This window comes from Thalassophryne amazonica, chromosome 16, assembly GCF_902500255.1.
Source record: "Thalassophryne amazonica chromosome 16, fThaAma1.1, whole genome shotgun sequence".
NCBI classification, from domain to species: domain Eukaryota; kingdom Metazoa; phylum Chordata; class Actinopteri; order Batrachoidiformes; family Batrachoididae; genus Thalassophryne; species Thalassophryne amazonica.
In genome coordinates, this window is record NC_047118.1 from 22,641,720 (window position 1) to 22,663,920 (window position 22,201).

Consider the following 22,201-nt stretch of genomic DNA (forward strand, 5'->3'; position numbering starts at 1 on the left):
AGTTTGGATTATGGTGTAACTAAGGAGTTTAGAACACCCAGGCAAATATATATATACCCAAATAAGAGAATCAGCATCAAAAATAATACATGATAAGCCTGTGTAGTAGCACCCAGCTGATATCAGCATGTACATCAACAATAATGAACACAAAATTTTACAGCACCAAACTGAATGTTGTATGTTGCAAGTTCAATTTCTTAATAGTGCAGCAGCTACGAGAATATTTAAAGCAAAATCCTGCAAATGGTGATACAAGCATCAAATTCGGCATAAATACTCCTTAGACATTATTCTTTTGAAAAAAAAATGACTGCCACTTGAATTTTCAGTAGGCAGCCAGGTAGGGGTTAACTGAAGAATTACACAGGGGTCAAAATTAAAAATGCTCCAATCAAATTGAAAACTACACTACATTATTTGTGTGATCATAACGATTCCAAAAAGGTAGAATTTGTACTAGCTATGACTGAATGTTCAGGAGTTATGGGGTAAAAACGGCAAAAATGGTGACAAAGGTCAGTTTCAGTTTGTACAGAGGTCAATAGTTAATGTTGCTCCAATTTTATTAAAAAATTATGCAAATTATTAGTTAACAGGGTTTTAAAAAGAAATACTTTGGACCATGTATCATGTTAATGTTACAGGGTAACACGTCATGTCACAGAATCCAATGGACGTTGACCTTGTTTGACTATTCATGAGATTGACTGATGCTGCTGTACTACTTTAGAAACTCTACCTGCTATATTCAGCACACTCTAAATTTATTTCAAAATATTTTTTTTAATGATATGGCAAATCCACCTCAAATGACCAGAGTTCAGAAAATGTTCCAGACTGATCATCTCCAGTTTGACTTGCATCAGGTATTTTATTATTTTAGAAAATCATTTTCACAGAATAATGTTATTTGCAGTAAACATACAAAATTTCAGCTTATCAGCTTCATTAATTTTTGAGATATCCGGGCTTTAAAAATGGCGCGTGACAAGTGATACAGAGAAAGATTCAATAAGTCATTACTTTTGAACTTATTCACGCTAGATGTGTGAAATTTTCAGGAATTTTTCCTCGGTACGTCTTTAACTAATAGAAATTAAGATCAATGGTTGCATATTTGAAACAGAAAATTACAGTCACCAAACTAGCACAACATGAGAAATAAATACCAAAATTTGAAATATCTGATGTGCTTCAATGTGGAGATACAGAGGGCCAAAATTTCTTCAAAGCATTTTTTTTCAGTTTTCTCAGCAAGATACAAACTGGCAAATATGCAATTTCAGGTCTTTTAGAGTAGCTAAAGACATCATGTATTTCTGAAGACCTTTTTCGGTGAAATCAGCATCCTGACCCATTTTCAAAGCCTCAGTATCTCAAAATATAACGCAATGCTAAAATACCCTCGGCCGTGTGAACATTGTTCTACATAAGATTTAACAGAGGTTATATTTACACACAAATGAAACTGAGTTTGCAGTTAGCTACCACCCTGTGACATCGCCACGCTAATGTTCGCGAAATGTCTTGTACAACCCCTGGCAAAAATTATGGAATCACCGGCCTCGGAGGATGTTCATTCAGTTGTTTAATTTTGTAGGAAAAAAAGCAGATCACAGACATGACACAAAAGTAAAGTCATTTCAAATGGCAACTTTCTGGCTTTAAGAAACACTATAAGAAATAAAAAAAAAAGATTGTGGCAGTCAGTAACGGTTACTTTTTTAGACCAAGCAGAGGAAAAAAATATGGAATCACTCAATTCTGAGGAAAAAATTATGGAATCACCCTGTAAATTTTCATCCCCAAAACTAACACCTGCATCATATCAGATCTGCTCGTTAGTCTGCATCTAAAAAGGACTGATCACACCTTGGAGAGCTGTTGCACCAAGTGGACTGACATGAATCATGGCTCCAACACGAGAGATGTCAATTGAAACAAAGGAGAGGATTATCAAACTCTTAAAAGAGGGTAAATCATCACGCAATGTTGCAAAAGATGTTGGTTGTTCACAGTCAGCTGTGTCTAAACTCTGGACCAAATACAAACAACATGGGAAGGTTGTCAAAGGCAAACATACTGGTAGACCAAGGAAGACATCAAAGCGTCAAGACAGAAAACTTAAAGCAATATGTCTCAAAAATCGAAAAATGCACAACAAAACAAATGAGGAACGAATGGGAGGAAACTGGAGTCAACGTCTGTGACCGAACTGTAAGAAACCGCCTAAAGGAAATGGGATTTACATACAGAAAAGCTAAACAAAAGCCATCATTAACACCTAAACAGAAAAAAAACAAGGTTACAATGGGCTAAGGAAAAGCAATCGTGGACTGTGGATGACTGGATGAAAGTCATATTCAGTGATGAATCTCGAATCTGCATTGGGCAAGGTGATGATGCTGGAACTTTTGTTTGGTACCGTTCCAATGAGATTTATAAAGATGACTGCCTGAAGAGAACATGTAAATTTCCACAGTCATTGATGATATGGGGCTGCATGTCAGGTAAAGGCACTGTGGAGATGGCTGTCATTACATCATCAATAAATGCACAAGTTTACGTTGATATTTTGGACACTTTTCTTATCCCATCAATTGAAAGGATGTTTGGGGATGATGAAATCATTTTTAAAGATGATAATGCATCTTGCCATAGAGCAAAAACTGTGAAAACATTCCTTGCAAAAAGACACATAGGGTCAATGTCATGGCATAGGGTCAATGTCAACGAGCAGATCTGATTTGATGCAGGTGTTAGTTTGGCGGATGAAAATTTACAGGGTGATTCCATAATTTATTCCTCAGAATTGAGTGATTCCATATTTTTTTCCTCTGCTTGGTCTAAAAAAGTAACCATTACTGACTGTCACAATCTTTTTTTCTTGATTTCTTATAGTGTTTCTTAAAGCCAGAAAGTTGCCATTTGAAATTACTTTAGTTTTGTGTCATGTCTGTGATCTGCTTTTTTTTCTACAAAATTAAACAACTGAATGAACATCATCCAAGGCCAGTGATTCCATAATTTTTGCCAGGGGTTGTAAATCACTTCTCGCTAGCTTTTACATAAAATATGAAAAAAACAAAACTGAGTTTGCAGCTAGCTACCAGCCTGTGATGTCACCACACTAATGTTTGCGAAATGTCTTGTAAATCAGTTCAGAGATGTTATCAGTTTCCAAAAACATTCTTTCACGCTAGCTTTTACATAATATATGACAAAGTGGTTATATTTACACACAAACAAAACAGAGTTTGCAGCTAGCTACCAGCCCGTGACGTCACCACGCTAATGTCTCTGAAATGTCTTGTAAATCACTTCAGAAATGTTACTGGATTCCAAAATCAGTGTTTTCAGTTTTTATTTCTCGCTTACTTTTACATAATATGAGAAACGTATATAAACACATAAAGTGTTTTTGCAGCGCTAGAGAGAGGCCAGGCACTGACGTCACAGTGCCGCTCTACTCTGATTGGCTGCCACCCCCGCCACCCAAAAAATAAATAAATAAATAAATAAAGAACAGAATGAGACTTTTAACCTCTTAAAATAGGTCAAGGTTAGCCATCTTTGAACTTGTCCAAGGTCTGTGTCCCAAGAAAGTTCCCTGTGAATTTAAAGGCTCTGGCAGTAATAGGACTGGACTTATGAGCACAGACAGACAGACAGATGGACGAATGCAAAGTCTTCGCAATACCTGATGGCCATATTTGATGACCTCGGGTAAAATAATGATGATATAAGCCTAAAATTTTGCATGATGTTTACTGGGAATGAAAGTACTACACAAATGGAGGCTGGCTGGTCAGGAGGCTTCTGTCAGACCGTAAATAAAAAATTGACTCTGCTATGAATCAGTTTGTCTGTTTGCCATCTACAGGCGTTAACTGCTGACATAACCAAAGTGATAATTTTACTGTGTAAATAATGTCTCTTTGTGACTAAAATGACATTTAAAAATACTCATTTGCATGTGCATATAAAATAAGAAATATATGACATTAAATGAAAAACAAACTCACTGTCAGGGAATATCATTGTAACCGTTTCTTTACAACTTTAATCACCATTTAGTTTAAAAATATCATGATAATGATTCTTCTTGCACGGTGTACTGCATAATGAAAGAAAAGATGTTCAGGTAGCTGAAGGTAAACACAACATTAACACTTTTCTATGATGATACAGTACATTCTGAACTGTGAAACGGAGCCTCAGCATCAGTGTCAGGAAAAAGTGTCCACACTGTGGCACAGTCAGTGCTGAGAACCACGTCATCATCACTCTGGATCGTGAACAGACAGCATGAGATTGAGGAATCCAGTCACATCACTTTTCAAACTCTGCCACCTTTCTCACCAGTTCATCTTTTGGACCTGACATTGGCTTCAACTGAAATGAAAAAAAGAAAAGTAGACTGATAATCACATTTGTGCATTATGCATTTGATTGAGCATATTAAAAAACTTTTTGCGGCACTGTATATAGTGTACGTATGAGTCAAAAGTCAAACAGGTGTTTTTAAAAATCAGACGATGTTTACATTGCTGGTTGAAGTGGCCAATTCACATATTTTTTTGTTTCCATTATGTTGCACATGATTTTTTTTTTCTGAGCATATTGCAAACATGCTAAATCACTAGTATATGTGTTAAAAACACACAGATTGGGAATAGGTTTTTTTTAAATCAATCAGGCTACATTGTGTGTGCTTACTTTTTTTTTTTAACTGTGTAGCTTTCAGCTTTTATAGGATCTTATATGGCTGGAAATTTTAGGACTTTTATCATTTTTATTACATTTATACTGGTTGGGGATCGCTGCAATACTCTTGGTCATGATGCTGACACTGTTTACTTTATATTGTTTTATTACCGAATTGTTTAGATTATGTTCATGTTCTATCTATTGGGTATTTATTGTATTTATTATTAATGATCATTATGACCGCCAAGACCAGAGTACTTAATTTAATTCTTTCATGTTTTACTTGGTTAGAATGACAATGAAGAATCTTTGATCTATATTCCTGGATGAAGTGCCAATTCACTCATTCACTCATCTTCAACCGCTTAATCCAATTAAGGGTCACGGGGGGCTGGACCCTATTCCAGCAGTCATAGAGCGTGAGGTGGGGTACACCCTGGACAGGATGCCAGTCTGTCACAGAAGTGGCTAATTCAGATTTATTTATGTGAAACACCTCTTTTCTGAATATTATGAACATGCAAAATAAAAATTGTGTGTACAAACTGGAACAGGTGCTTTTAAAAAAAAAAAATTCAATCAGGCTATGGTGCTCTCACCCACCCAACAACAGACCCCATCACACCTTTGGCAACTCCCCCACTGCCCCCTTCCCACCCGACACTCAGACCACACTCATCACAAGTGAAGAAACAAAACATTAGAAAAACACCAAGCCCAGGCAGAATTAGACCCTCCTGTTTTAAGGCCTGTGCTAACCATCTGGCTCCTATTTTCACGCAGACCTTCAACAGATCCCTGGAGCTGTGTCAAGTTCCCTCCTGTTTCAAATGCTCCACTCTCATCCCAGTCACCAACAAACCCTACATCACAAGACTGAATGGCTACAGGTCTGCTGCTCTGCCATCTATAGTTATGAAATCCTTCAAACGCTTGTGGCCCATCTGAAGGACATCACAGGACACGTACTGGATCCATGTAGCTTGCTACCAGCAAACAGGTCAGTTGATGATGCAGTCAACATAGGAGAACACTTCATCCTACGAAACCTAGACTATCCAGGTGCCTGTGAAAGGATCCTGTTTGTGGACTTCAGGTTGGCATTCAACGCCATAATTCCTGGCGTTCTCTCCTCCAAACTCTCCCAGCCATCTGTCGGTAGATCACCAGTTTCCTGAACATCACCTCTAACACACGGACAATGAGTACCGGTGCTCCACAGGGATGTGTCCTCTCTCCACTTACAGTAGTGTTCAGAATAATAGTAGTGCTAAGTGACTAAAAAGATTAATCCAGGTTTTGAGTATATTTCTTATCGTTACATGGAAAACAAGGTACCAGTAGATTCAGCAGATTCTCACAAATCCAACAAGACCAAGCATTCATGATATGCACACTCTTAAGGCTATAAAAGAAAACACTTGCATATGTCTGCACCGTTTTTCTGAATTAGCATCATTTTGCATTTTTGCTTACTGGGATAATCCTGCGGTGTCATGGGCCTGGCAAGAACCTGACTGAGGGCATCCAGCCACTCTCTCTGCTCAGTCTTGTGTTGACACATGAAAACAAACTGTCGTTCAGGTGTCTGTAACACAATGCCGCACATCCACTTGTTTCCACGAGCATTTTTTGGAACGCACTCCTTCACAGAGTAGCCTTTACTCTCCGTCCCAATGAAAATGGCACCTAACTCCTCTGCGTCCTGCAGTAATAGAAATGAACACCAAAACATGAGCATTATTCAGACAGAATACCTGAGCAGAACACAAAATCAATTAGTTTGTGTTCTCACCAGTGGGCTTTTGAAGTAGAACAACTCTCTGCTTTGGGAGTCCAAAATAAACCATCTCTTTTTGAATGGCTCCTTTTGCTTCGGGGGGGGGGGGGGATATTTAAGACTTCAAAAAACATTACTACTCGTATTTCCATCAAAAGTAAAACTGATTAACACAGTGGTGTCCAAAATATTCCAGAAAGGGCCGAGAGGGTGCAGGTTTTCTTTGCAGCAACTGACTTCAGGAGGTGATTTCACTAAGTACTTTGGACACCACTGGATTAACACTTCAAAACTGTCTTACAACAGTAGCACAAGGCATTGCTTGCCTCACACAACCTCATATAATATACAGTGCATCCAGAAATTTTTCAGTGCTTCACTTTTTCCACATTTTGTTGTTACAACCTTATTCCAAAATGGATGAAATTAATTTTTTTCCCTCAAAATTCTACACACAATACCCCATAATGACAATGTGAAAAGTTCTTTATATATATATTTTTGCCAATTTATTAAGAAAAAAAATAAGAAATCACATGTACATAAGGGTTCACAGTCTTTGCCATGAAGCTCAAACTTTAGCTCAGGTGCATCCTGTTTCCACTGATCATCCTTGAGATGTTTCTACACCTTAACTGGAGTCCACCTGGGGTACATTCTGTTCATTGGGCATGATTTGGAAATGCACACACCTGTCTACATACTATAAGGTCCCACAGTTGACAGTGCGTGTCAGAGCACAAACCAAGCAGGAATTGTCTGTAGCCCTCCGAGACAGGACTGTCTCAAGGCACAAATCTGGGAAAGGGTACAGAAACATTTATGCTGCTTTGAAGGTCCCACTGAGCACAGCGGCCTACATCATCTGTAAATGGAAGAAGTTCGGATTCACCAGGACTCTTCCTAGGGCAAGCCACCCGTCTAAAATGAGCGATTGGGAAGGAAGGGTCTTAGTCAGGGAGGTGACTGAGAACCTGATGGTCACTCTGTCAGAGCTCCAGCATTCCTCTGTGGAGAGAGGAGAACCTTTCAGAAGGACAACCATCTCTGCAGCAATCCACCAACCAGGCTTGTATAGTGGAGTGAGAGTGGCCAGATGGAAGGCACTCCTTAGTAAAAGGCACATGGCAGGCCTTCTGGAGTTTGACAAAAGGCACCTGAAGGACTCTCAGACCATGAGAAACAAAATTCTTTGGTGTGATGAGACAAAGATTGAACTCTTTGGCGTGAATGCCAGGTGTCATGTTTGGAGGAAACCAGGCACCATCCCTACAGTGAAGCATGGTGGTGGCAGCATCATGCTGTGGGGATGTTTTACAGCAGCAGGAACTTGGAGAGTAGTCAGGATTGAGGGCAAGATATATGCAGCAATATACAGAGACATCCTGGATGAAAACATGCTCTAGATTTAATGCTGTTGTTCATGTGCAGTGCAGCCTGGTCAGACAGTCTGAATGCGAACTCTGAAATTTAGTGACATTTTGCGGGATTTGAAACCTCTCACACACAAATTACAGTTGGTCTATTTACACTCTCATTCAGTAGATGGCAGTGTTCTCTGCATTTTGACGGGGGGAGTGATGAGAGTAGGTCATTTGAATGTTCCCATAATGCCTTTCGGCACGTGTCTGTTTAACGTCAAACCTTCAGAACTCGTGCATTACTTTTAAACTAAAACATATAGCTGATATTTTCACTTTGTAGAAATGACAGAGGTGACCGTAATTTCAATAACTTGTCCAGAATTAGTTTGATTAAAATAACCATAAGTCAAAACTGCCTTGCTGTGGATGACTCCTGTGACACGTCTACAAGACTGTATGGTTGTGAAAATAATTTTTTTTTTTTTTTTTATCTTTTGAGGGAAAAAAATGAGTTTACTCCAATTTCGAATAAGGATGCAAAAAAGTAAGTCCCTTCAGCTGCTCCCTTGTTTTCACTCACGGTCGCCACAGCAGATCCAAGGTGGATCTGTATGTTGATTTAGCACACGTTTTATGCCAGATGCCTTTTGTGACATAACTCCAATTTACATGGAGAAATGTGGCAGGGGTGGAGTTTGAACCGGAAACCTTCTGCACTGAAACCAAGTGCACTAACCATTTGGCCACCACCCCTTTTGGACTAAGACTGTAACATAACAAAATGTGGAAAAAGTGAAGTGCTGTGAATAGTTTCCTGGTGCACTGTACACACAGCAGTTGTAAAGTTTAGCTAAATTTTAATAATAATTGGGCATTTTGTGATAAAAGCATATAATTGAACTAATCATGTTCTACATGTCATATTACATCCATTGCTGATAAAACAGATCTGAAAACACTTGTTTTGAAAAATGGCTGCCACAGGCAACATACTGAAAATTAATGATGGTTCAATATCTAATTATTTTTGGGATGTCTTTGATTATATGTACACAAAATTATATGTTATGATCACAAAATGCAAAATTATTATGGTTACTTGTACCAATAAGACAAAGTGGTAGTTGAGTCTTGACAAATCTCTACATATGACTCACACGTATCACATGTTTGTACATTAGGAACTTACTGAAGGACCCGTCTTCTCCATGAATCCCTCTTTGAGGTAGTTTCTTGTTATTTCCGGCACCAGCTGATAAATAGGACATGCCATGTCAAAGTGTCGGTACCAAGCTCTGGTCAGTTTGCTGTCAAATATAATTACTTGAGCTTTCAATTAAATGCTTTGTAAAGAACAGCAAGAGGCATTCAAAGTATACCACAAAGTGCACCTAAGTGTACATATAAATAACCAGTCTTACTGGAAAAACACACCCACAATGTAAATATATTTGAATTGTACGAGGTCTGTCCATAAATTAACGGTCCTTTTTTATTTTTTTCAAAAACTATATGAATTTCATTCATATGTTTTTACGTCAGACATGATTGAACCCTCGTGCGCATGCGTGAGTTTTTCCACACCTGTCGGTGACATCATTCACCTGTGAGCACGCCTTGGGAAGGAGTGGTCCCGCCCCCTCGTCGGATTTTCATTGTCTGGAAATGGCGGAATGAAAAGGACTTTTTTTCCATCAGAATTTTTTCAGAAGCTGTTAGAGACTGGCACCTGGAAACCATTCGAAAAATTTATCTGGCTTTCGGTGAAAATTTTACGGGCTTCACAGAGAATAAGGACTTTAACTACAGCTTTAAGGACCCCTTTAAGCACGCTCGGTGCGCCGCGCTCCGAGCTGCGACGACGAGGCACAAACCACTGGATCATTTCTAAATGGATGGCTCTGTGGATACGAGACCATCATGTGTCTATCTCGGCTTTCAGTGTTTACCAGTCAAGTGAGTATAAGAGAACTTGTGGAGAGCTGGACATGTCCCAACTTGTCCTCTAACACTCCGAAACGGAGGTGTTCCTTTGTCTCGCTTCATCAGCGAATCGGTCGTGACACGCGAAGCCTCCGCACGGCTTTCCGTGACAAAATCTCTTGTTAAAAGTGAAATCTGCCGGAAAATGGCTGATGTCCAGCTCTTGTGATAACCAGAGAAAGAGCACACGACGGTCTCGTATCCACAGAGCCATCCGTTTAGAAATGATCCAGTGGTTTGTGCTGCGTCGTTGCAGCTCGGAGCGCGGCGCACCGAGCGTCCTTAAAGAGGTCCTTAAAGCTGTAGTTAAAGTCCTTATTCTCTGTGAAGCCCGTAAAATTTTCACCGAAAGCCAGATAAATTTTTCGAATGGTTTCCAGGTGCCAGTCTCTAACAGCTTCTGAAAAAATTCTGATGGAAAAAAAGTCCTTTTCATTCCGCCATTTCCAGACAATGAAAATCCGACGAGGGGGCGGGACCACTCCTTCCACAAGGCGTGCTCACAGGCGAATGACGTCACCGACAGGCGTGGAAAAACTCACGCATGCGCATGAGGGTTCAAACATGTCTGACGTAAAAACATATGAATGAAATCCATATAGTTTTTGAAAAAAATAAAAAGGACCGTTACTTTATGGACAGACCTCGTATTTGTGCAATGTAGCCAGAACTCCTGAACACATTAATGCAAATGTCATCACAACAGTCATGTTGTACCATCCAGTCAACAAGGGGTTTTTGCGGTGTAAATATGAACTTTCAACCATTCGGTATGACTGAGATATAGCAGTTCCAAGATTATGTTCTCCTCATTAATAGGCAAATCTATGTACAGACCCCCCCTCAACTGAAAACCGTGACCAACTGATCTCCTTCATGAGGGAGAAATGTTGTTCATGTTATCACATGGCTCTCCACACGCAGAAACGCATGGTGCAATTAATGTACCATGTACTATGTCCATGGCAGTTTGACATAATGAAGAAAAAAAAAAAGGATTTAGGAATGTTGTTATCTTCTTGACGGATTATGAGTGTTCTGTTAAAAATCCTTACTTCGTCATCGCTTTTGTTTGGATAGGCCGTCTTCAGGTAGGCATAACGGGTAGCACGGATGGCAGTGTACCATGTGACTGTTTCCTAGAGCAGAAGAAGACAGCCTTGAGCGACCTGTGAGTGACTAGTGTTTAAACATTATGTGAGCATGCAGTCCCACCTCAGAACTCTCGTGATAAACATAGAGGTTCCTGGTTCGATTGTCATCTTGGTAGGTGATCTGCAGCCCATTGGGATGACCAATCTTCTCAGGCCGAAAAGTGGCATTCAGGTCCTTAATAGGTATCACAGCCTTGGGGCCTTTAGACTCCTGTACCACATTAAAAAAAAGTTCATATCAATACCCACTAAAAACATTTTAAATCAAGAGAATGCAAGCAGTATGTTACTGTTTGAACAACCCATCTTTGTTTGTCAATCATTGCTTTGGTTTGTCTCTGCAGGTATTAAAGTGGACTTGGGCCCCTGGGTGACACATCTCTGTGGCTCCTTAAAACGCAAGAGACAGAGCCAATGATTTTAACAGGAAGCTGAAAACCTTTGTCAAAAATAGTTTGCAGCCATAGAGAGCTTTCAGTCAACGGAGATCATGAACCAAAAAGAGCTTCAAGTCACAAAAGAAATGAGAGAGAAAGAGAGCGAGAGAGAGAGAGAGAGAGAGGGTGTTGGAAGATCACTGTGTCACTTTTCAATTGAGGGAGGTCACCATCAAAAAAGAGCTGGAAGCCACAAAAGAGAAATTTAAATAAGAGCTGGAAGATCATCTGGTCACTTGTCAATGGACTGTTGTTACATTGTTTGGCGCATGCACACCGAGTACTACGCAAGTCGCTCATGTACAACCCCTGGCAAAAATTATGGAATCACCGGCCTTGGAGGATGTTCATTCAGTTGTTTAATTTTGTAGAAAAAAAGCAGATCACAGACATGACACAAAACTAAAGTCATTTCAAATGGCAACTTTCTGGCTTTAAGAAACACTATAAGAAATCAAGAAACAAAATTGTGGCAGTCAGTAATGGTTACTTTTTTAGACCAAGCAGAGGGAAAAAAAATATGGACTCACTCAATTCTGAGGAATAAATTATGGAATCACCCTGTAAATTTTCATCCCCAAAACTAACACCTGCATCAAATCTGCTCATTAGTCTGCATCTAAAAAGGAGTGATCACACCTTGGAGAGCTTTTGCACCAAGTGGACTGACATAAATCATGGCTCCAACACGAGAGATGTCAATTGAAACAAAGGAGAGGATTATCAAACTCTTAAAAGAGAGTAAATCATCACACAATGTTGCAAAAGATGTTGGTTGTTCAGTCAGCTGTGTCTAAACTCTGGACCAAATACAAACAACATGGGAAGGTTGTTAAAGGCAAACATACTGGTAGACCAAGGAAGACATCAAAGCGTCAAGACAGAAAACTTAAAGCAATATGTCTCAAAAATCGAAAATGCACAACAAAACAAATGAGGAACGAATGGGAGGAAACTGGTGTCAACGTCTGTGACCGAACTGTAAGAAACCGCCTAAAGGAAATGGGATTTACATACAGAAAAGCTAAACGAAAGCCACCATTAACACCTAAACAGAAAAAACAAGGTTACAATTGGCTAAGGAAAAGCAATCGTGGACTGTGGATGACTGGATGAAAGTCATATTCAGTGATGAATCTTGAATCTGCATTGGGCAAGGTGATGATGCTGGAACCTTTGTTTGGTGCCGTTCCAATGAGATTTATAAAGATGACTGCCTGAAGAGAACATGTAAATTTCCACAGTCATTGATGATATGGGGCTGCATGTCAGGTAAAGGCACTGTGGAGATGGCTGTCATTACATCATCAATAAATGCACAAGTTTACGTTGATATTTTGGACACTTTTCTTATCCCATCAATTGAAAGGATGTTTGGGGATGATGAAATCATTTTTCAAGATGACAATGCATCTTGCCATAGAGCAAAAACTGTGAAAACATTCCTTGCAAAAAGACACATAGGGTCAATGTCATGGCCTGCAAATAGTCCGGATCTTAAAACAATTGAAAGTCTTTGGTGGAAGTTGAAGAAAATGGTCCATGACAAGGCTCCAACCTGCAAAGCTGATCTGGCAACAGCAATCAGAGAAAGTTGGAGCCAGATTGATGAAGAGTACTGTTTGTCACTCATTAAGTCCATGCCTCAGAGACTGCAAGCTGTTATAAAAGCCAGAGGTGGTGCAACAAAATACTAGTGATGTGTTAGAGCGTTCTTTTGTTTTTCATGATTCCATAATTTTTTCCTCAGAATTTTTTTCCCTCTGCTTGGTCTAAAAAAGTAACCGTTACTGACTGCCACAATTTTTTTTCCTGATTTCTTATAGTGTTTCTTAAAGCCAGAAAGTTGCCATTTGAAATGACTTTAGTTTTGTGTCATGTCTGTGATCTGCTTTTTTTTTCTACAAAATTAAACAACTGAATGAACATCCTCCGAGGCCGGGGTTTCCATAATTTTTGCCAGGGGTTGTAGAACGCCGTGGGGTGCAGCACCTTTTAATGCGGGCATCCATCCTCTGTAGAAATGCCCACACATGACTGAATGTATGGATAATACTGCTATGTGATTGACCGATTAACTATTTGTGTTAACAAGCAATTGAACAGGTGTATCTAATTAAGTGGTTGGTGAGTGTGTACTCGCACATACATACATACATGAACACCTGGATATATATATATATACATCCTGGAAAACACCTCCCACCCTCTGAATGCCTCACTAACATCCTGTCAGAGCACTTCAGTCATAGACTGAGACCACTGAGGTGCACCACATGCCACAGGTCTTTCCTACCGGAGGCAATCAGACTGTATAACTCCTCCCCCTTCTGCAGGATGAATACATCAATTTATTCAACTCAATTTATTTCATTTATATAACACCAAAATCACAACAAAGCTGCCTCAAAGCCCTTCACACAAGTAAGGTCTAACCTTACCAACCCCTAGAGCAAGCACACAGGCGACAGTGGTAAGGAAAAACTCCCTCAAATGATTTGAGGAAGAAACCTCAAGTGGACCAAACTCAAAGGGGTGACCTTCTGCTTGGGCCATGCTACTGTTACAATTGACAATACAAATATACAGGAAATTGTGGGAGTCCATGCTGGTGTACAGGACAGGAGGCTTACAGAAGAAGATGCCCACTCAGATGGAGCTGCACCTCAGTACATAATAAACAGAGTAAATGGACTGCATTTATATAGTGCTTTTTCATCTGCATCAGATGCTCAAAGTGCTTTACAATAATGCCTCACATTCATCCCGATGTCAGGTGCTGCCAAGCATCTTGTTTGAATGGAAAATAAAATCAATTATTAGCTGCAGATATGAGATACCTGGTTGACATGACAATAACACTGCAACATTTCTGAGAGCTCAATATTTTTATGCTGTATGTGCCTTGCAGTTTTGTTTTTTTTTTTGGGGGGGGGGGGGGTAATTAAAAAAATAATGCATGCAATTTATTTAGATTAATTAATCGCAAGGCTTGTAATTAATTAGATTCATTTTTTAATCAGATGACAGCACTAATATTTATGCACATATCTGACAAAAAAATAGAATCACTGGGGAACTCACATTTTCCTTGTTGTAGTAGGTCAGGGTAAATTCTCTTTCTGATAGCACAAACTTCCTCTTTAGAAATTGTGTGTTCTCTTTCCCCTTTTTCCACAGCATTCCTTCATAGAAACCTGCAGTGAATCCAACACACACACTAAATTGCAGATGCTTCAATACACACGTTTATTGGGGGGGGGGGGGGGGGGGGGGGGGGAATTTACAGTAAAGTAAAAAATGTTGCAACGCGTTCACGCTCTGGTAGATTTCCATTTCCTGACTGTTGCAGCGATCTGTCATTGTGCAACAGGTTTTTCCTGCATGTGTATGAGGAACAACAACAAGTGTGCTGCTACACAAAGCAAAATGTCATGAATGTTATTAAGGTGAGCAAATAAATGTTGCTAGCAGGACATTTGAAGGAGAATTTTGCATTGGGAAATCGCTTACCTGTGGTATAAGAGACTGGAGGATACTTGGTTTCTCCAGTGAATTCCATTCTTTCATATTTGGCTCGAATCCACTGCTCTCGCAAGACACTGCGATACACAGGCAAACACAATGAAGTTACCAGACGAGCTGCATTTGATTCTACAACAACCAGTAATATCACAACAACACAATCAGTCACGTTTTAACAGAACAGCAACAGACCTTTCATTAATATTACACGTCTTCAGTTTCAGACAGACAGATTTCTTTTGGTCCACACCTTGAAAAATACTTACACACAGTCATTTTCCTTGGGACGATAGTAGTAAGGTGGAACAGCTTTCTCATACAGCGCTCGAGTACTGGTGTTGCCATTGGATTTCATGAACTTAAAAAAAACAACAACCCACAAACAACAACAATTCAAACTTTTAAAGATGCTGAAAGACTTAAAGCTACAGCATGTCAGATTTGTGGATGTTTATTTGCAGAAATGAAAAATACCATTCATAACCATCTGTTTATTACTGTATTGTACTGCCAAAGGTGCATCAACAAAGTACTGAGCGAAGGGTGTGAATACTTAAGTACGTGTGATTTCTTTTTTTTTTTTTTTTTATAAATTTCCCAAAATTTGTGGGGCCTCATTTTCATGTTGTCATTATGGGGTGTTGTGTGCAGAATTTTGAGGGGCAAAATGAAACATAAGAAATGTGGGAAAAGTGAAGCACTGTGAATACTTTCTGGATGCACTGTATCTACAAGGAGGCCTCAAGGAGGCCACCATGTTGCACCACCATGTTGCTACAACAGCCCAAAAGAGACAAACTTAACTCTATCGCATTTTGCAGTCCAGCTGATAGACTAAAGTAAAAAAGAGGAAACAGTGGTCGTTTCCCTATACAGCATCTACTGGTTGCTAGTTCAGGCTAATGACTTAGAGAATCCTCATTTTTGTGTAATGGAGGATAATATACACTCACTGACCACTTTATTTGGTACAACTGTTTAATTGCTTATTAACACAAATTGCTAATCAGCCAATCACATGGTGAAGACAACTTGCTGAAGTTCAAATCGAGCACCAGAGTGAGGAAGAAAGAGGATTTAAGTGATTTTGAACGTGGCATGGTTGTTGGTCCCAGATGGGCTGGTCTGAGTATTTCAGAAACTGTTGATCTACTGGGATTATCACACACAAACATCTCTAGGGTTTACAGAGAATGGTCCAAAAAACAGAAGGCATCCAGTGAGCGGACACTGTGTGGACGAAAATTCCTTGTTGATGTCAGAGGAGAACGGGCAGACTGGTTGAATGGGCAACTGTGTGATGCCATCATGTCAACATGGGCCAACATCTCTGAGGAATGTCTCCAACACCTTGCTGAATCTATGCCAGGAAGAATTAAGGCAGTTCTGAAGGCAAAAGAGGGTCCAACCTGGTATTAGTAAGGTGTACCTAATAAAGTGGCTGGTGAGTGTATATGGCTTATCACAAGAGAAGGCAAGAGAGTATGAATCCCCATTGCAAAAGAAGCAAAAATGTGAAAATATCATGATCAACTAGGGAATAATGTCATCTTCAACCTCACCACTAGATGACACTATAGTCCACACACTGTAGCTTTAACATAAAGTATGTGTTGCACTGACAGAGCAATTGTTATTTGCCACCAGTCCGTACCTCGACCAGTTCATCTTCCCAGAAGTCCAGTTTGATGGATTTGACTCGGCTGGACAGATTTCGGTGGATGCCAGAGCAGTTCAGACACACAAATATACCCAGTTTGTAGCATGCCCAGTCTGGATCTGAGGTGTGCAGAGGAGAAAGCAGTGAAACAACAGGGCCTATCTTGACATCGAGAGTATAGCTCATGGTCTAGAGAGCATGTCACATGTGCATGTTTCTTCAAATCCACATTGTTATTTACACAGCCTGTAATCTGAGCAGAAATAAAGAGGCAGGGTTACAAATCTGTTTTGGGTGCAACAGGACTTAAAGTAGACCTTCACTGAAATAAATGCAGTCAGATCTTTGGACCAAAAAATGACATATTTACACATAAGATCCTTCTGAATGTATAAATCTTCAAGCCCAGATCTGTCATTCAACGGAGAAATCTTCATTTAAAAATGACAAATTTACAGCTAACATTTAGCCCTCCGCAAAACTGTCCCTCTCATCATGGATGCTGCCGAGACGTCACAGAGAAGACCCTCTCCCAGCATGCATTGTGCACGCCAACTGTAATTTGTGGATTTACGTCAGGTTTCATCTGCACCTTTTTCTTGTCTTATGTCTTTTTCTTGGAAGGATCTACTTTTTTAAACTTCATATTGTCTTGGGATATGCTTGGTGAGTACACATTTCTTTTATTTGCGCTTGAAAATTATTTTGGGGGACTTTTCCATATGCCCGTTTGATTGAGTGGTGTTGCATTGAAAGTCTACTGTCTTTCGCCTCCGGTGTACCATCGCGGGCTACGGAGGCGAGACCCGCAAAGAATCCAAGTCATTAAAAAGATATAAAGCTCTCTCAGCGGCCACGGAGCTCTGCGGCTCCGATTACTGAGACGTGCGGCGCTGCGGATTTTGCCGCAAGTCTGTCCTTGCAAGCAACAGGTGTCACCGGCTGCTTCGCATTAAAACGGCGAGCGTAGTCTCTGGACTGGTGCCAAGGCTGCACCATTCAGTAGAAAGAGCCGTGTCTGCGGCTGCACAGCAGACACGGGGGTGTGAGTGGCCCGCGGCAGAATTTAACGAGCGCATGCACTCGTTAAGCGCAGCGGAGGCAGAGAGAGAGAGGTGTGGGGGAAGAACGTCGCCCGCTGTCGATGTCGCCGCTGATCTGAACATGTATCATGTATCAGAGCTGTATCTCACATTCATTGCAACTTACTTTTGGATGTTGAAACCAGGATGTGTATAACAGTAACATTACTAACAGATAAAATCAATTTCAATGCGAGATCGGACTGAAGGCGGGAGCGCGTCGTGTTGTCCCTGACGTCATGGAAATGATCCGGATGCACAAACTGTTTTCACAGAGGGCTAAATTTTAGCTGCAAATTTGTCATTTTTAAACGAAGATTTCTCCACTGAATTACAAATATGAGCTTACAGATTTACTTTACTGCATTCACAAGGGTCTTATAAATACATATCAGCTATTTCTTTCTGAAATCTGACCACATTTATTTCAATGCAGGTCTCCTTTAAACCAATCAGACGAGAATTTAAGAGCAGATAATTTTCATTAACATCTACATGAGATGAAGCCACTGAGTGCCTCCTTCCTGCAAGATCTCCTCTTCTCCCTCCATCCATCCATTACTTGTATTTATTATTTCACCATTTTATTACAAGGGTTCCTGCTTTTCAAAATATAGTTCTTACTGTTAAGGAGACATGCAGTGGTGACCTTGGCACCCATCAAGACCTGCTGCTCCCAGTTTCCATCATGTATGCATAAGATTTTTCTCTGTAACAATCCCAGGCACGTGCAGCAGGTGGCAGACATGTTTATGCTTAAAACCTTTATGACGTCTGGGCAACGTAAAGTGTGTTTTTTTTTCTAATTGATTAAGAGCATTAAAGTTAATCAAAGTCTAATCTGCTCGTCTTCGTTACACGTGCTCTTATTAAAGCTAAAATAAGAAAGTAAACAACTGGCGCATATTCCTTACCGGCTGCTCCGCAGTCTGCGCACTGATTGTTGCCAGGCTGTTGCACGAGCTCGAGCAACAGCTTAACGTTACGATTATTGTTTGCCATGTCTATATGAAGCAAAATCCTCTTCTCCTCCGATGATGAATCCTGCTGTCGATCGTGGTGGTCACATCATGACTCACGTGAATCAACCACGTGTGTACCCAGTTTGCTGTCAGTCTCAAAACCGGAACTTACGCCAGCATTTTTTTTTTTAAATCAAACACAAAAACGTTGCCAAATTCTATAGAACTGAAACAAAATGATGTTACAATTTATCTTATTGTCACTGTTGTTTGCTTGCATGAACCACACCTCCAACACGTCTGACAGGTAGAGAAGTATGGAGGCTCGTTTCTGCCAAAAAAGAAGGGTTCAACCAAGCGTTTTAACCAGCAGTCATCTGCTCTGGAAACAAGCACACTGGCGACCAAGCTGCCCAATAAATAATAATAATTATAATACAGGAAAAATACTGGCGAAAAAGTAAAGAATAATATGACCATATAAATTAATGGTAAAGAATATAGACTAATAAAAATATATAACATATACCCCCCCCCCCCCCCCCAAAAAAGGTAACATGGACCAAATAAAGTCCAAGAAGAAAAATTACATCTAGAAAGTATTTTCACAGCACTTCACTTCTTCCGTTTTACAGTAAATTATTGTTTTCCCTTCAAAATGCTACTCACAACACCCCATAATGACAACACGGAAATGTTTTTTATTTTTCAAAATTAACAAAAATAATAAACTAAGAAGTCACATGTGCATATGTATTCACACTTTTTGTTCAATACTTTGTTGATGCACCTTTGGCAACAATTACAGCCCCAGGTCTTCTTGAATATGATGCCACAAGATTGGTGCACTTATCTTAGTGCAGTTTTGCCCATTCCTCTTTGCAGCACCTTTCAACAACCTTTTGTCCCTTTATATAGCACCCCTTGGGCACACATTGCGGCGTTTTGGGATTACCTTTCACTGCTATGCAGATGATACTCAGTTATATATGCTGATAACTGTTGGTAATCTCTTTGTGTCCCTAGGGTGAATAAGAAGTCTGCGGGTAACAGAGCTTTCTCTTATCGTGCCCCTGTTCTGTGGAATGGTCTCCCTGCGTCAATAAAACAGTCAGATTCTATGGAGACTTTCAAGTCCAGACTTAAGACGCACTTATTTTCCCTTTCATATGGCTAGCATACTGGTACAGTTTTGTTTTACACTTTTTACTCTTTTAATTCATGTTATTAGTAATTGGAGCGGGCCGTGGCCTCAACTTTACCTAAATTCTGGGTCTTTTAGTGAAGCTTAGGGTTAGCGGCCGGCGATCACCTTAGTATTTCTTATGTTTTTCTTGTTGATTAATGCTGGCAAATTATACAGTATTTTTTGTCTTTCTGCTGCCTGATTCTGTTTTTTCTGTTTAAAGGTGTAGCTCCATCTAGAGATGGGAGTTGTGTTTGTGTTGGCGATCCTCCTGTCCTGTGCACCAACAGCAATTCTTGTATATTCGTCCATGAATTGTTTCTCTAATTTATGTTTGTAGCATGGCCCAAGCAGAGGGTCACCCCTTTGAGTCTGGTCTGCTTGAGGTTTCTTCCTCAGAGGGAGTTTTTCCTTACCACTGTTGCTCTGGGGGTTGGTAAGGTTAGACCTTACCTGTGTGAAGCACCTTGAGGCAACTCTGTTGTGATTTGGCGCTATATAAAGGAAAATAAATTGAAATTGATTTTCAAGCTCTGTCAGGTTAGATGGGGAGTGTCAGTGCACAGTCATTTTCAGATCTCTCCAGAGATGTTCAATCGGATCCAGGTTTGGGCTCTGGCTGGGCCACTCAAGGGCATTCAGAGTTGTCCTGAAGCCACTACTATGATATCTTGGCTGTGTGCTTAGGGTCATTGTCCTGCTGAAAGATGAACCACTGTCCCACTCTGAGGTCAAGAGCGCTTTGGAGCAGGTTTTTAGCCAGGATGTCTCTGTACATTGCTGTATTCATCTTTCCCTCAATCCTGACTAGTCTCCCACTTGCTGCTGTTGAAAATACCCCCACCCCTGCAGGGATGGTGCCTGGTTTCCTCCAAACATGACACCTGGCGTTTACACCATAGAGTTCAATCTTTGTCTTTCAGATCAGAAAATTTTGTTTCTCGTAGTCTGAGACCTTCAGGTGCCTTTTGACAAACTCCAGGTGGGCTGCCATGTGTCGTTTACTAAGGAGTGGCTTCCATCTGGACCCACTACCACACAGGCCTGATTGGTAGATTGCTGCAGAGATAGTTGTCCTTCTGGAAGGTTCTCCTCTCTCCAAGGAATGCTCGAGCTCTGACAGAGGACCATCGAATTCTTGGTCACCTCCCTGAGTAAGGCCCTTCTTCCCTGATCGCTGTTTAGATGGGCGGCCAGCTCTAGGAAGAGTCCTGGTGGATCTGACCTTCTTCCATTTATGGATGATGAAGGCCAGTGGTCATTGGGACCTTCAAAGCAGCAGAAACGTTTCTGTACCCTTCCTCAGATTTATACCTCAAGACAACCCTGTCTGAGGTCTACAGACAATTCCTTTGACTTCATGCTTGGTTTGTGCTGAGATGCACATCAATTGTGGGACCTTATATGTAGATAGGTGTGTGCCTTTCCAAATCATGCCCAATCAACTGAATTTACCCCAGGTGGACCCCAATTAAGCTGTAGTTTGAGGCGCAGCCATGAATATATCATAAAGCTGCAGCTCCCCCACCCCCACCAGCATACACTGAGCCACAATGAAGTGCCCGGAACAGTGTACAGGAGCATCTATGCCGCACATGGATTTAAAGTCCCCAAGTCCGATGAGAGACACCGCCAAAGGTAGTTAGAATGACAGGGGTAAAGTCCTGTGGGACTTCAATTTCCAGAAAGGCAAGCAGGTGCTCACCAACCAAATGGACATAGCAGTGGTTGTCAAGAAAAAGACTAAAGTTGTGAATAATGTGGCATTCGCAGCTGACAGCAACATCAGTAAGAATCACTAAAAAACTGAAAAGTACCCAGGGCTGAAGGCAACTAGTGATCCGAGTGGTAACAGGAGCATCGGGACTGACCAAACTGAAAGAGTGACTGCAGCAGATTCCAGACATAATATGGCATCAGATACGCCCAAATGAATGTTTTATCACGAGAGTTGTTTTGACACTGATCAGATGCCATACATCAGAGGTCTCTGTCCAGAAGAGTGGAGCCCTAAGAACAGCTACAGCGCAGATAAGAACCCTCACAGGCCTGTGGGACTGCTGCTGTGATTTTCCGGTCAGGCTGGGGTTTGAACTGAAGATCCTCTGGCGTGAAGCCCAACTCTTAACCACTAGACCATCACCTCACAAATCAAATCACATAGTCTTTCATTTATCAATGTATACATAGCTCAAATATATTTGCACCAAGGGTAATCTGATTTATTGCTCTTTGCAGAACTACAAAATGTTAATCCTAACAACTCACCATTCAAGGTAGTGCAATTTAATAAAAAACAAAACAAAAAAAATAACCATGATTGATACCTTGACAATTTTAGTTGTGATAAACCTT

General features: G+C 40.5%; 1 protein-coding gene across 1 annotated transcript; it reads right to left on the minus strand.

Moving 5' to 3' along the window:
* Window positions 1–3,621: 3,621 nt before the first annotated feature.
* Window positions 3,622–18,937, minus strand: adap2 (ArfGAP with dual PH domains 2). Its single transcript, XM_034191096.1, has 11 exons — window positions 18,613–18,937; window positions 16,611–16,735; window positions 15,223–15,314; window positions 14,945–15,033; window positions 14,516–14,628; window positions 11,056–11,205; window positions 10,896–10,979; window positions 9,047–9,109; window positions 6,509–6,586; window positions 6,190–6,418; window positions 3,622–4,398 (listed from the first exon to the last, which is right to left on the minus strand). Exons 1-11 carry the CDS (start codon window positions 18,698–18,700, stop codon window positions 4,370–4,372), a joined length of 1,140 nt encoding a protein of 379 aa, XP_034046987.1. The 5' UTR covers window positions 18,701–18,937; the 3' UTR covers window positions 3,622–4,369.
* Between the last annotated feature and the right edge of the window lie 3,264 nt (window positions 18,938–22,201).